The following is a 12,829-nucleotide window of genomic DNA, read 5'->3' as shown; positions in this document are numbered from 1 at the left end:
CTGAAGAGAGGATTATTTCTTTTTGCCTTCAGGGACCAGGCCTTCTGAAGACTCAAGTCAACATCAGCGTATCTTTGGTGTAACTTTCCACCTATAACTTGACATCCAATAACCACATGTTGAATTATTGATGTTTTTCTTTCTGAGGCAAAGATAATGATTTTTCAAGTCAGGGAACCTAGGAGTCCGTTCCTTGCCCACCCAGCTCTGTCTGCATAGCCTGCCAGCCGCACTCTTAGATATTCACACACAGCGAGTGCCTCCCCTTCTTTGTCTGCTCCATCCCAAGCTGTCTCCCACCCAACCAGCTGCAGTAGCCTCCTTGATGACTTCAATGGAAGAAGAGAGTGAGGGACTTAAATCCTTAAACCAGATGTCATGGGCCCTTGGTTAAAGTTTCCTTTTGGCTTTCTATCCTATGGAGGAGAAAGCTATGTTAAGCCTGCTTGCGCCATGGAGGGTCCTTTGCACTCTTCAGCCAGTCTCATGCCCCTGCCTCAGCTCCCTGTGCTGCAGCTGTATCTGCTCTGTCCACAGGCCACACTCTCACAGTGCAGGCCTCTGCAGTGCTGGCTTCTGTTCTCCTCCACTCTTACAGTGGCGACCCCAGATCTCAGCTCAACTGTTGCCACGCTGCTCTGTTTTCTTTGTGGCCACCTGTAACCTTTGGTAAATGCCTTGTTTTCCTTGGCCTTCTCGCCCAGATCTGGGATGTGTGTTACGCTAACACTGGGCACTTAAGGCTTCTAGCATCTGACATGTAGATGATCTGAGTTGAGGTGAGTTGGAAGTAGAAGCCAGACAATGTCATAGAAAGATCATAAAACTCATCATTAATAATCTCTAAACACTGACCAAATGCTAAAATGATAGTATCTGAATATTCTGAATTAAATCAAAATATGATCAACAACTAATTTGCATCTCCTGTTTTCATGTGAATACTAGAAAGATTCCATTTAAACAAGCATGCATTCTGTACCTCGTGGGAGGGACTAGGGCAGGGCCTCTTAAATGTCTGTGATCTCCATACTTTTTTGGTTTTGGTTTCTTTGTTTCTGAGACAAGGTTTCTTGTAGCCCAGATTGGCCTCAAGCTTGTTCTTCTGATCCTCCCACCTCTGCCTCCCAAGTGCTAGAGATGACAAGAAGTTACAGAACTGCTGGAGTTCAAACCCCGGGATTCATGCATGTCAGGCAAACACTACCAGCTGAGCTGTATCCAGCCACTCTTCACTTATTTTCAAAATAACCCCTGGATATATATGTGTATAAAATAGATATGCAAATAAGGCATTTACTGATAATAAATCATAAGAGAATTTATTTTAAGATAACTTTTCATCTACATGTAATGTTATCACACCTATAAAGGTTCTAGCAAGTTTGCATCCTAATAAGATGATGTACTTAATTTCTTCATGAAGAACTAAATCTTGGCTGAATATTTGATACCACAGGGCATTTTCAGGGCTGATATTTTAATTTCATAATCATCAGTGCAGAGAATACCACTTTTCTTAGACATATAGCACAAATGTCAGAAGGTGTTGAAAATTCTATCCGAATCCCGACCCCAAGTTTATGTAATAATTTTTAGAAAATTGAACTCAGCAACTCAACAGCATTTAAAACAACAACAGAATACCAAACATTTCAATATAACAAAATTGGAAGATGTTTTACTGAGGAATGAGGGCATGGAAACATTGGCTCTTCCCCACACCCCCATAATTAGAAGTAATTTGTACAGTAAAACACTGCAGTTCGTAACACCAGAGTCTCAAATCTGGGCTAAGGTATCAGGCAGAGTCCATGTGTGGTGTGTACCTGCCAGCATGCTCAGGGCAGAGTGGTGTGCTGGAGATTTAAAGCCAGGAAATGCCCCAGACTCGCTGTGTGTTTAGTTTTGAAATTAGGCATTGCATGTTTAGAGACCTTTTACACACATTTTTGACAACCATCACACAGTCAGTTTGGGCCATGCCCACCGCGGAGGAAGCTGAGTTCCAGCCTGTTAACTAAGGGAGGTAAGAGTCGCCTCTCTCTTACCCTGTGACTGTGTTCCTAGGACCTACTGCTCACTAAATATTTGCTGAATAATTTGGGTTTTGTGAAAACAGAGAGTGTTGAGCCCAACACCCCATATACACTGTGAACTCAAGTAAGGGAGACTTGTGAAGAATGGCTTTCTTTTTCTCCAGTTACAGCTGAAACGGACTCTCTGTCCTGCCTGAGTGGACACTCCCCTGCGATCTCTTGGATAGAAGGATAGGGATGATGGCCACAGGAACAAAGCAGGCCCAGCTGTTTCTATTCAGCTCCCACAGGAGGTGCCTAGGCTCCCTTATTTTAACATGCTTATGCAGACTGTCAGCTGAAGCCACTTGGAGACCTCGGATCATTCAACAAGTCAAATGTGCACATGTGCTTGAACTAGGGACTGTCTTGTTGCAGTTTTCTGAGCCAGGATCCAGGTGCCTGGAACCTTTCTACACCCCACTTTCCCCCACATTTACCCCTGTTTCTTCAGGCTTCTAATGGCAGTTATACCTGGTCCAAGTAGAATTACCCACTTGGTTACATACTCCCTGAGAAGCAGAGTACACGGAAGGATGGATGGGAGGGAGGACGGAGGAGAGATAAGTAGCGTGATGAATGATGGATAGATGAATGGGAGGGAGAGAGGTGAGAGATGGGTGAATGAGTGGACTGACACATAAATGGATTGAAGGAAAGATGGATGGTGGATGGGTGGGAGGTGAACGGATGGGTAAGTGGATAGAACGGGTGAGTAGACACGAATAGTGGGATGAGCTAGGAAGGACGGGATGGCTGCTAGGGTGGTTGCATGGGCTGGGGAGGAGATTTTTCTGTTTTCTTGTTGCAAACAGAAGCCTTTGGCAATGAGTCCAGCTTCTCTCACTAAAGGGACCCAGGCTGGAGAAGCTAGCTGCTTTGCCCCCAGCCTCAGACAGGTGCGAGCATAGCCTCAAGCTGGGTGTCTGCACCCCGCTGGGGGCGACCCACCCGCCCTAAACTCGGCGCCTGACAGTGCCAGGGTGGGGGGAGCGCCCCGCCCCCACCTCCGGAGGTGGCGTCCCACGCGGCCGCAACAAGCTGCCGTTGTCCCGCGGGCCGTGGGCCCCGCACACTGGGGCTTTGTCCGGCCCCCCGCCAGGGCCCACGGGGGAGGGGGCCCCACATGACCGAAGGGGTAGGAGGAGCCTGCGGCGGCGGCGGCGGTGGCGGCGGCAGCGGCTCCCTCCATCACTTCCCTCCGGGGCTGGGGGTCGGCGGGCGGCAGCGGTGGCGACGGCGGCTGGACAGAGCTGAGCAGGGTCGCAGACGCCGGGCCCCTGGTTCCCCATCAGGCTACAGGCTCCGGGCCTGGGCCAGTCCGGCAGCTGTGAACCTAGCGCTTTCCAGGGGCCGAGCTGGGAGTGCGCCTCGCCACCCTCCCTCAGGATCATGGGGAATGGCATGACCAAGGTAAGGGGAACCCCCGCAGTGCCGGACACCGCCCCCCCCCCAGGTCTCTGACCTTCTGCTCCTGCCCCCGAGATACATGCCACTCGCTGTCACTCTGCCCTCCAGACTCTGCATTTGCCTACCTTTCTGTCTCTGCCCGTGCCTGTCCTCTGTGCGGACTCTGACTCTTGCTGCGCCTTTCACTTCTCTCTCTCTCTCTCTCTCTCTCTCTCTCTCTCTCTCTCTCTCTCTCGTGTGTGTGTGTGTGTGTGTGTGTGTGTGTGTGTGTGTGTGTGTCTGTCTGTCTGTCTGTCTGTGTCACTCCTGACTCTGAACCCTCTAGCCCTCCAGCTCTGCTCCCCATGGCCTTCCACCTGTGCCTGCCTCAGTCCACTCAGTCCGGGGGGGGGGGGGGCCCACTCAGTACTCCTCCCTGATCTCTACCTGTGACTTACTACCCATCCCTACTCTTCTTTCCACCTGTCCCCAGGCTGACCTCCCTGGCCCCTCCTGGTCTCGCATCCTTCCCAGAGCCCCAGAGCCCTCACGCAGCACCCAGACCTAACAGGGTGATGTCTTCCTGAGGTCCCAGCACCAATAGAGAAGAGCTGGGAGGGGGCGGGGGCAGCTACCATGGGTGGGAAGGGGTGCAGGCTGCCCCCTGACCCCTACTGTCCTTCCTCCAGGTACTTCCTGGACTCTACCTTGGAAACTTCATTGGTGAGCACTGCCCACTCTGTCCCAAGGCCATGGCATATGTCCCAGGCCTGTGTCCACTATTCATGCGCGGGCCCACACAACTTAGATGCTTTCAAGAATGAAGTGTGGGGGAGGGAGGATGCCAGGCTGGGAGGAGAAAGGATTCTTCATGGAGGATTAGGGGTGCAAGGGTTGGCCATCGGTCCCCAGGCTGGAAAGAGCACTCCCAATCAGCCTTCCTCCTAAGGTTCTCCAACAGGTTAAAGGCCCACACAAAGGAGGGCCTTGGTTCTGAGCTTCACCCACCTCCTCAGCACAAAGCCCAGCAGCCCAGAAGGTTTCTTCCATTAGGTTTTTGTTGAGGTCTACCTAGGGGTATGACTTCCCTCAGTGGGAAGCTGTGGATTCTCTGAAGAGGAGCTGGACCACCAGTTCCTATAAGCAGAATCCTGAGTGGAAGCACCAGGTGGCCTCAAACCAGGGGGTGGCAAGCCTGCAGCTTTCTGCCTTCTCTTTTTTCTCATCTCTTCCTTCCACAGTCTTCCATGGGGGAGGGGGAGCGCCCTCCCATCCCTGCCTGCCCGGGCTTCATGCTGGCGGTAGGGAGCCAGAGTTCAACATAGACCTTTGACTTTGTGGTGGAAAATGTGCTGAGACAGGCTGGCTCAAGGCCTAGGGACCCAAGGTGGAAAAGTCACAGAGAAGACTCAGGTGACTCACCCTACGGCCCCGGCTCCTTCCTCCCTAGGAGCCTCCTCAGCAGCTCCTGCCACATTGATTTCTGAGAGGATCCTGCTAAGTTGTATGTTATTTCCATAAGGACAAGAGCCATGAAGTTGATCCCAGACTCAGAGCCCAGCTGAAGCCTGCACATAGTAGGCACATGTTGGTACATCTCGCTCCCCAGAGATGACCGCTGGCATCCTGAAAAAGTGTTTTCCAGGGTTATGTGTCACATAGTATAGATATGGATGTGATATTTAAAACGAATGGGACCCCACTGTGCATGCTGCTCAGGCAGTGATGTGTCCCGCTTAAAACACACATCAGCTATCTATCGGCTCGTAGCGATCGGTCTCATTGTTGCGCAGGGGTCCAAAGTACAGCTGTACTTATCTCCACCCAGTCCCTTTTTGATGGGCATTAGGTTATCCCAAACATTTAGCCGCTTCTGCATCGAACAGCGCTGCAGAGAACACCAGCCTCCGTGTGCAGCTTTCCATGTGCAGTCACTCTGGCCACATATTCCTAGAAGTACAATTGCTGGGTTGGAGGATGAAGTAGGGATGGGTGTCTGGGATGCGAAGGACAACACAAGGCTGGGGCACACCAGCCTGTGTCTTAAGGGCGCCCCTGAGGTGGGGGGGGGGGGAACACACAAGCCTGCAGAGGGTGGGCCAAGCGGGCAGGGGAGAGGCGAGAATGCAAGCTGGGCACTGGCTTTTGCTGCAGTCGGTCATTAGGAATAAATAAGTCACACCTGCCAACTTGGCTCAAGTGGCCTGTTTCTTTCAGATGCCAAAGACCCGGATCAGCTGGGCCGGAATAAGATCACCCATATCATCTCTATCCACGAGTCACCCCAGCCTCTATTGCAGGTACTCCAAACTCTCCATTCCAGGGCTGGCAGGTGGGAGAGAAGGCTGTTGGTCCAGGACTGTGCTTCACCTCATTCCTACCTCCTAGTACTGGAGGTAGAAGCTAGAGTGTTGAACACCCTAAGCCAATGCTCTATCCCTGAGACACCATCCTTGGACTAGCATCTGGACCCCCAGCTGACGCATCTGTCCTCCTCATTAGGTTGGTTTTTATCACCCCTATTTGGTGACTGAGGCCAAAGAGGTAAATGAACTCACCTAAAGTCATACAGTGAGGAAGCTGGCCAACTGGGATTTGAACATAGGCCATCTAACCCGAGAGGTCTTGTAGCAATCCTTAATATTAGGACTTTAATGCAGGTCTCATATTAATCCTTCTTTGCACCTACGTGGGCATCCTTCCAATTGCCAAGTGTCTGGATGATTGATTCCAAACAGAAGATCCTGGGTTCTGTACAACCTTGGGCTATGACTTCAGCTCTTCGGTGCTTTTGATCCCAACTGCCCCAGAGGGATGTGGGGAGAGTGCAAAGGCCCTGCCAGATGTGGAAGATACTTCTGTATGATGTAAGGCACCGCATAAATAAATGGCTAGTTCTGATTTTGTGGAATCCTAAGAAGAGAAGATGGTTTTAAAACCAAGAGGAAAGAATTAAGAAACTCAAAGCACTAGACAAGAAGACAATTTATTCTCCTTGTGACCTTATGCACAAGACAAGCTGAGCCCCAGTCAGCTATCTACTGAGTGGAAATCTTACAATAGTGCTGACCTCACTGAGTTTCTTTGAGTCATATATAGACGATCAACAAAGATAACTGATAAAAGATAAGTTTTTGTTTTTAAATACTCTTATTCCAGGCAAGGAAGATACCCCAGCATCTAAGAGCAATTTCTACAGATCCCCAATGCCCATGTAAAAGCCAGGCATGCCCATATGTGCCTGTAACCCTGGCGCTGGAGGTAGACAGGGTAGAGGCAGGAGAGAGTCTTTGGGACCAGCTGGCTGCCAACCTGGCTGAAAAACATCTCCAGGTTCTTTGAGAAAGCCTGTCTCAGGGGAATAAGGCAGAGGGTGATGGAGCAAGACACTTGATCTCGGCATGCATGTGCACAAATGTATGTAGGCACCCCTCCTATACATACTGTGCATGTGTAGGCACACACACATACACACACACACACACACACACACACCATTTTCATATATATATGTGTGTGTGTACATACATACATATATATATATATATATATATATATATATATATATATATATATATTTCAATTAAAGAGCCTCATATTAGATTCTGTGTCTGCTACATCTACTGTAGAGGAGGAACAGTAGGTTGAAAAGGCTCAGGAGATCTGAGATTAAAGAAGCAAAACAAATAGGCTCCATGGAGCTGGAGGGATGGCTCAGTGGTTAAGAGCACTTGTTCTTATAAAAGACCCAAACTTGGTTCCCAGGGCCCACTTGGCAGCTCACGCTGTAACTCCAGTTCTAGAGAGACCTGAGGCCCTCTTCTGACCTCCAAGGGCGCCAGGCACACAAATAATGCACACTTACATACCTGCAGGCAGAACACTCATACACTTAAAATCTTTTAAATAAATTTAAAAAAAAAATGACAGAACCCCCCCACACACACACACACACACAGACTTGCTATGATGACCTTGGCAGGTTCCTTCACCCTTTCAGAGTCTTGGGTTTTGTTTTGTTTTGTTTTGTTTTTTGCCTATCAAATTTGATGGTCTCTAAGAGCAGCTGACAATAATCTATGACTTTCATTGTCAATGAAGAAGTTTCCAGGCCAGTGGAGTCTGATTTTGCATTCTAGGGCAGCCTCGTTCTGGAGCACTGGAGTATGTAGTCTGAACAGATTGCACGGGCATGCTTTCCAAGTTATTAATGTGTTTATTAAAGCAATGAGTGCTTAGAGAAACAGCCCTCCCCCAACACCTCCCCGGCAGCCATCCTTCCCATCGGGGAATTCAGCAGGCAGGGTTTTGACGATACCAGGCAAGCCCACATCGAACACACTGCAAAATGAAACTGCAGATCTTGCAAACAACATGGGATTCCATGACCTTGGAAGTGTTAGACAGAGATGGAACAATCCTCCATGGACACAAGAGGACAGGTCCTGTGTCCTTTAAGAGCCACAGCTACAAGCAAGGCACCCGAAAAGGGTTGTGTGGAGTAACAAAGTATTAAGGGGGACACTTGAGAAAGGGCAGTGAGAGGTTTGGGATGTGGGCAAAAATATCTGCGGTACCCTTGTGTGGAGCCTTGGCACAAAGCAAAGCTGCCGGACCAGTTTGTGAAGCTGTTGGTGCTGATGCTGCTGTTGTTACTGATGCTGCTGTTGTTGTTGCTGATGCTGATGCTGTTGTTGCTGGTGCTGATGTTGTTGCTGATGCTGATGTTGTTGCTGATGCTGATGTTGTTGCTGGTGCTGCTGCTGCTGCTGCTGCCGCCACCGCCGGTGGTGGTGATAGTGTGTAGTGTTTATCTGTCTGTCTTTTGAGACAGAGATTTACTATGGTAGCCCAGGTTGGCCTTTAACTCATAATCCCCCTGCCTCAGCCTCCTGAGTGCTAGGATCACAAATGTGATGTGGCTCTGCCTGACTCACACTTTTCTCATAATTTGTACTCTTCAAGACAAATGGGCCCCACCCTTTTCACTGTATAACTTTGCAATCCCTGTTGGAGGAGAGTCCCTTGAAGAAACACCTTCCCAGTGTCCTCCTATCCATGTCACCTGTGGGTGAGGATACCATCTGTACAGACAGAGCTGGCAGGCCCGTACAGCCAGTACCTGCTCTTTGGGGACTGGAAAACACTGGTGATCTAGGGAGGGGAAGGACTGGGCTGGGATCACACTGGCCTTGGCAGTTCAGGCTGGGGGAGGGGTGCAGGCAAGGCCCCACCATCTGAGTGTGCATTTCGTCCTTGCAGGATATCACCTACCTTCGAATCTCAGTGTCTGATGCTCCTGAGGTACCCATGTAAGTTCCCCTGGATGGGCCAACAGCTGACAGAGAGCTGCCCCCTAAGGTGGGAGTGAGGGCAGAGAGTACTGAGGCCAGAAGGCTGTCAGGGAGCAACCTGCATCTGTGCCAACCATGTCCTTGTAGCATGTCCCTAATCAGTTCTCTCCAGAGCCTCAGCCTCCTCCCATATGGCATGGAAAAAAGTGTCCTGTCTCTTGGGACCAGGCGTACAGCAGATTTGAGGGTCAGACTCGACCTGCATCCAGGCTTGTGGTTAAGACACCTGGTTTGCAGCCAGGCGTTGCCATTGACTGCTCTGTGACCTTGGCCAAGTCATTTATCCTCTCTGAGCTTTGGCTACATCAAGACAGGATGTGATGAGTCAAGGATGTTTGCAAAGATGAGGTGACCCGGGTTGAGGATGTGGACAGAACCTGGTGATTGCAGGGACTCTGGAAAACAGGTTTTGTTTGGTTCACTAGCACCGGTACCTGGACTCAGGTTGAAGCCTTGCTCCCAAGCTCCTCTGGTTGCAGACCCCAGAAGAATGGTACCCTCACTCTCCCCACACCCAAATCCTTGGTCCCTGTACCCACTGGAGAGGCATCTACCTAGATGGTGGGACCAGCCTCTCTTCCTGCCTGCTATGGTGCCTGCCCCCTTTCCCAGTAGTGAAACATGCTGGCTGCACTGAGGACCCAGGGTTGTGTATCCCTTGCTGTCTGTAAGTGGGGAGGAGACAACTCCTGAGAGACCTGGCCCCCAGCACTGCCTTCCCTGTTACTTTCTTCTCTAGCAAAAAGCACTTCAAAGAATGCGTCCACTTTATCCACTCTTGCCGCCTCAACGGGGGTAACTGCCTTGTGCACTGGTGAGTCCTCCTGTTGCATGCCTATCCTGTGGGGCAAGTTCCCTCCAGCCTGTCACTGTCACAGGGCTGATGGTCTGTCACTCATCTCAACAGATCACTCAGAGGAGACCCATCACACCTAGCAGCCCAATGGCCATAGCCCAGCAACTGTGTCTCCCTGAAACTCAGTTTCCTTATCTGTAAAGCAGGGGAATAAACATATTGATGGGGCTGTTGAAGGAGCTAGATGAGGTTTCATAGGTAGACCAATCAATCTGGCTTCTGATTTCCTCCCCTGCAGGCCTTCGAGGCATGAGTGCAGGGCTAGGACTGAGTCTTCTCCAGTATTTCTGATCCAAAGATGCCATCCATCCAATGGCATCTCACCAAGGGTTCTGGCTGGGGCCAAAGGAATAGCTCTCTTAAGACTTAGCTCTCCCCATATTTAGCCATCCTAACCTCCCCTTCCTCAAACCCACAGCGTGTCTTTCACCGTGAGATCAGTGTACGTGGTACTTAAGACTATTTTGTCTTGTTTTTCCTGTGGTGTGGGTAACTGAACTCAGATTCATACACAGCAAGCAAGCAAGCAAGCACTCCACAATTTACCTACAGTCCCTGCCCCACAACATTCTGGGTTAAACCTATCTTTCAAAACTCAGCTGGATGTCACTTTCTAGGGATCCTCTCCCTACACCTCCCCCACTCTCACTAAAGAAACCTCTCTACTTATGTGGCCCCAGACTCATCTTGTCTTCGAGCGCTCATCAGTATCTGAAACGGCTACTTTGGTTAGTGGCTGTTTCTCCACATTCTACTGTAAGCTCCCAGGCAGCAGAGACTATGGGTTTTATTCCTTACTCTACCCCAGGACCTGAACAAAAAGATAGTCAGGGGGTGTTTGCTAAATGAGCAAATGACTGTTTCAGCCAGTCCCTTGGTATGGTATTGGTCAGAGGAAAAGGAAATGTCACAAGCCAAATCTTGGAGCTAGGGAGGCAGACTCCCTGTGGTCAGAGCTCAGGGGACAACATGAAGAAGCTCCTGTAAGGCCAGGGCCCTGGCAGGGAGGGGAGATGGAGGGTACTGGGACTTTCCTGAAGCCTGGGGTTGTCCCGGATCTAGCTTTGCAGGTATATCTCGAAGTACCACCATAGTGATCGCCTACGTGATGACAGTGACTGGACTTGGCTGGCAGGAAGTGCTTGACGCCATCAAGGCCTCCCGACCCATCGCCAACCCAAACCCAGGCTTTAGGCAGCAGCTTGAGGAGTTTGGCTGGGCAAACTCCCAGAAGGTAGGGGCTGTGCAGTGCTGGAGCTATGCGAGTCCAGGAAAGCCTGGATCGCTCCTTGATTTTTAGCACCCATTGGATGGGATGTAGCCTGTGCCTCTCCCCTCTCTACACTCTCACTTTGGTAACAAACTCACAGTCGTCCTGCCTCAGACTCCCAAGCACTGGGAATGCACCATAGGTCACACCTGGCCTGGGTTTTCAGGGTTTGTTTTCTTTTTAACCGAGAATTTAGATGATTTTAGACCAGACTGTGGCCAACACAAGTGTCCCTAACACAAGACAATCCTGGGTTAGTCCACTTGCGGTGGGTGGGGGGTGGGGTGTCCTATTCCAACCAGGGTCTTTTTAAGACCAAAGGAGTCCCTTCACTTAGTATTTCTGGGGAGCTGACAATTGAAAATATCAGGTTGAAGCGCTAAAACTGGCAGAGAGAGAGAGAGAGAGAGAGAGAGAGAGAGAGAGAGAGAGAGAGAGAGAGAGAGAGAGACTGGAGGGTTCTCAGAAGGTGGCACAGGGGTTTCCAGGGCTGCTGTAGGTCGGGAGCCGACAAGGAAGAGAGCCGGGGTTTGTGGTGTCTCTGAGTCTAGGGATGGGGACAGAGACTCAAGAAGGCGGTTTAATGCGGTTTGCAGCGGGCCAGTCTGGAAGATGGGAGTGTCATTGGTAGTCGGGTTCCCCAGAGGCTAGGACCTGAGGTGAAGTCGGGCGCCCCCGTGAGGGTTGGAAAGTCTTAGACGGAAGACAGAGGACGCTTAGAGGAGCCAGGTGTGGGGAGAGGACGAGGGGTGGAGGTGGCAAACGAGTGACAGCTAGACGCTCGCCCCGCTCCCCCTCCCCGCCCCAGCTTCGCCGGCAGCTGGAGGAGCGCTTCGGGGAGATCCCGTTCCGCGACGAGGAGGACTTGCGCGCGCTGCTGCCTCTCTGCAGGCGCTGTCGCCAGGGCTCGGCGACGTCGGCAGCGTCGGCCACCACAGCGTCCTCGGCCGCTTCCGAGGGGACCCTGCAGCGCCTGGTGCCGCGATCGCCGCGGGACTCACACCGACCGCTGCCCCTGCTGACGCGCGTCAAGCAGACTTTCTTCTGCCTCCCGCGGTGCCTGTCGCGCAAGGGTGGCAAGTGAGCGCCGCGTCCACCGCTCCGCTGACGCCGCAGCCTCCGGGGGCGGCCGGGGCTTCCCGTGGCTGGGACGCACCCAGAGCCCGTGGGAGCCTCGACCCTGCCCCGTACCCACCACGCTTGTCTGCGTCCGTCCTCAGTGTCCGCTCTGTGAGTCTGTGTTCGGCCGGCCTGCTGCAAGCCACCTGGTGCCTTAGTCCCTGGACTCGGGAGAAGGGTCCTGGGCCTCCACCCCGACAGGCGCGGAGCAGGAGGGAGGGTAAGGTGGGGGCGGACCGGCATGGAGGAGATTAAAGACACACAGAAGTTGCCTGGCCCGGTGCCTCTGGTCATTCCGCAGAGCTTGGGCTCCCGGGAGCCTGCAGGAAACAGAGCAGGGACAACATCCAGGGGCCCTGGGAAGCGCCCTTCTTCACCAGTCTTCAGAGCTGAATTCCAAGACCACTCCCTTCTTTAACACCAGCCCCCCCTCCAGCCCCCATTTCTCCAGAGGCCTGGACTCCTGACACCACCCTTGTGCCCCTTTTCTCTGTACCCTTTACCTCTCCTAAGCCCCTTCCTCTTCGCCAGCTCTCCTTCCTTCTCTGCACAGATAACTAGTTAGTGTGGTCCAATTGGTGGTGTTGCCTTCACATCATCTTTTACTGTCTGAGATGGCTTTATCCTCAGGGAGAACACCCAGGCTCAGAGAGGTCAGGCAGCTGGCCCAAACACACACACACAGCAAGACAGATCATTCCCAGTTGTGACAGTAGGGAGGAAGCAATTCCTAGGGTGGAGGTTTCTGGAGAGAAATACCCAG

The 12,829-nt window shown here is 51.7% G+C and overlaps 1 protein-coding gene across 2 annotated transcripts; it reads left to right on the top strand.

The window, feature by feature from the left end:
- The first annotated feature begins 3,129 nt into the window (after window positions 1–3,129).
- On the top strand, window positions 3,130–12,337 carry Dusp15 (dual specificity phosphatase 15). Of its 2 annotated transcripts, XM_034496793.2 has the most exons (7): window positions 3,130–3,491; window positions 4,157–4,190; window positions 5,685–5,767; window positions 8,730–8,779; window positions 9,561–9,635; window positions 10,740–10,911; window positions 11,756–12,337. In XM_034496793.2, exons 1-7 carry the CDS (start codon window positions 3,471–3,473, stop codon window positions 12,029–12,031), a joined length of 711 nt encoding a protein of 236 aa, XP_034352684.1. In that variant the 5' UTR covers window positions 3,130–3,470; the 3' UTR covers window positions 12,032–12,337. The 2 variants fall into 2 exon arrangements, with proteins under 2 accessions (XP_034352684.1, XP_076786113.1); XM_076929998.1 differs by lacking the exon at window positions 4,157–4,190 and having other exon boundaries at window positions 3,135–3,491.
- Window positions 12,338–12,829: the final 492 nt, after the last annotated feature.

The sequence above is a fragment of the Arvicanthis niloticus genome, chromosome 2, assembly GCF_011762505.2.
Source record: "Arvicanthis niloticus isolate mArvNil1 chromosome 2, mArvNil1.pat.X, whole genome shotgun sequence".
In the NCBI taxonomy this organism is placed as follows: Eukaryota; Metazoa; Chordata; class Mammalia; order Rodentia; family Muridae; genus Arvicanthis; species Arvicanthis niloticus.
This window is presented reverse-complemented; position numbering and strand designations above follow the sequence as displayed.

Excerpts from the sequence above, each read along its gene's own strand:
- Dusp15 (XM_034496793.2), top strand. The coding sequence starts at position 3,471 with ATGGGGAATGGCATGACCAAG. Across the intron at positions 3,492-4,156 it reads TGGGGAATGGCATGACCAAG|GTACTTCCTGGACTCTACCT; the intron begins GTAAGGGGAACC and ends TCCTTCCTCCAG. Across the intron at positions 10,912-11,755 it reads GCTGGGCAAACTCCCAGAAG|CTTCGCCGGCAGCTGGAGGA; the intron begins GTAGGGGCTGTG and ends TCCCCGCCCCAG.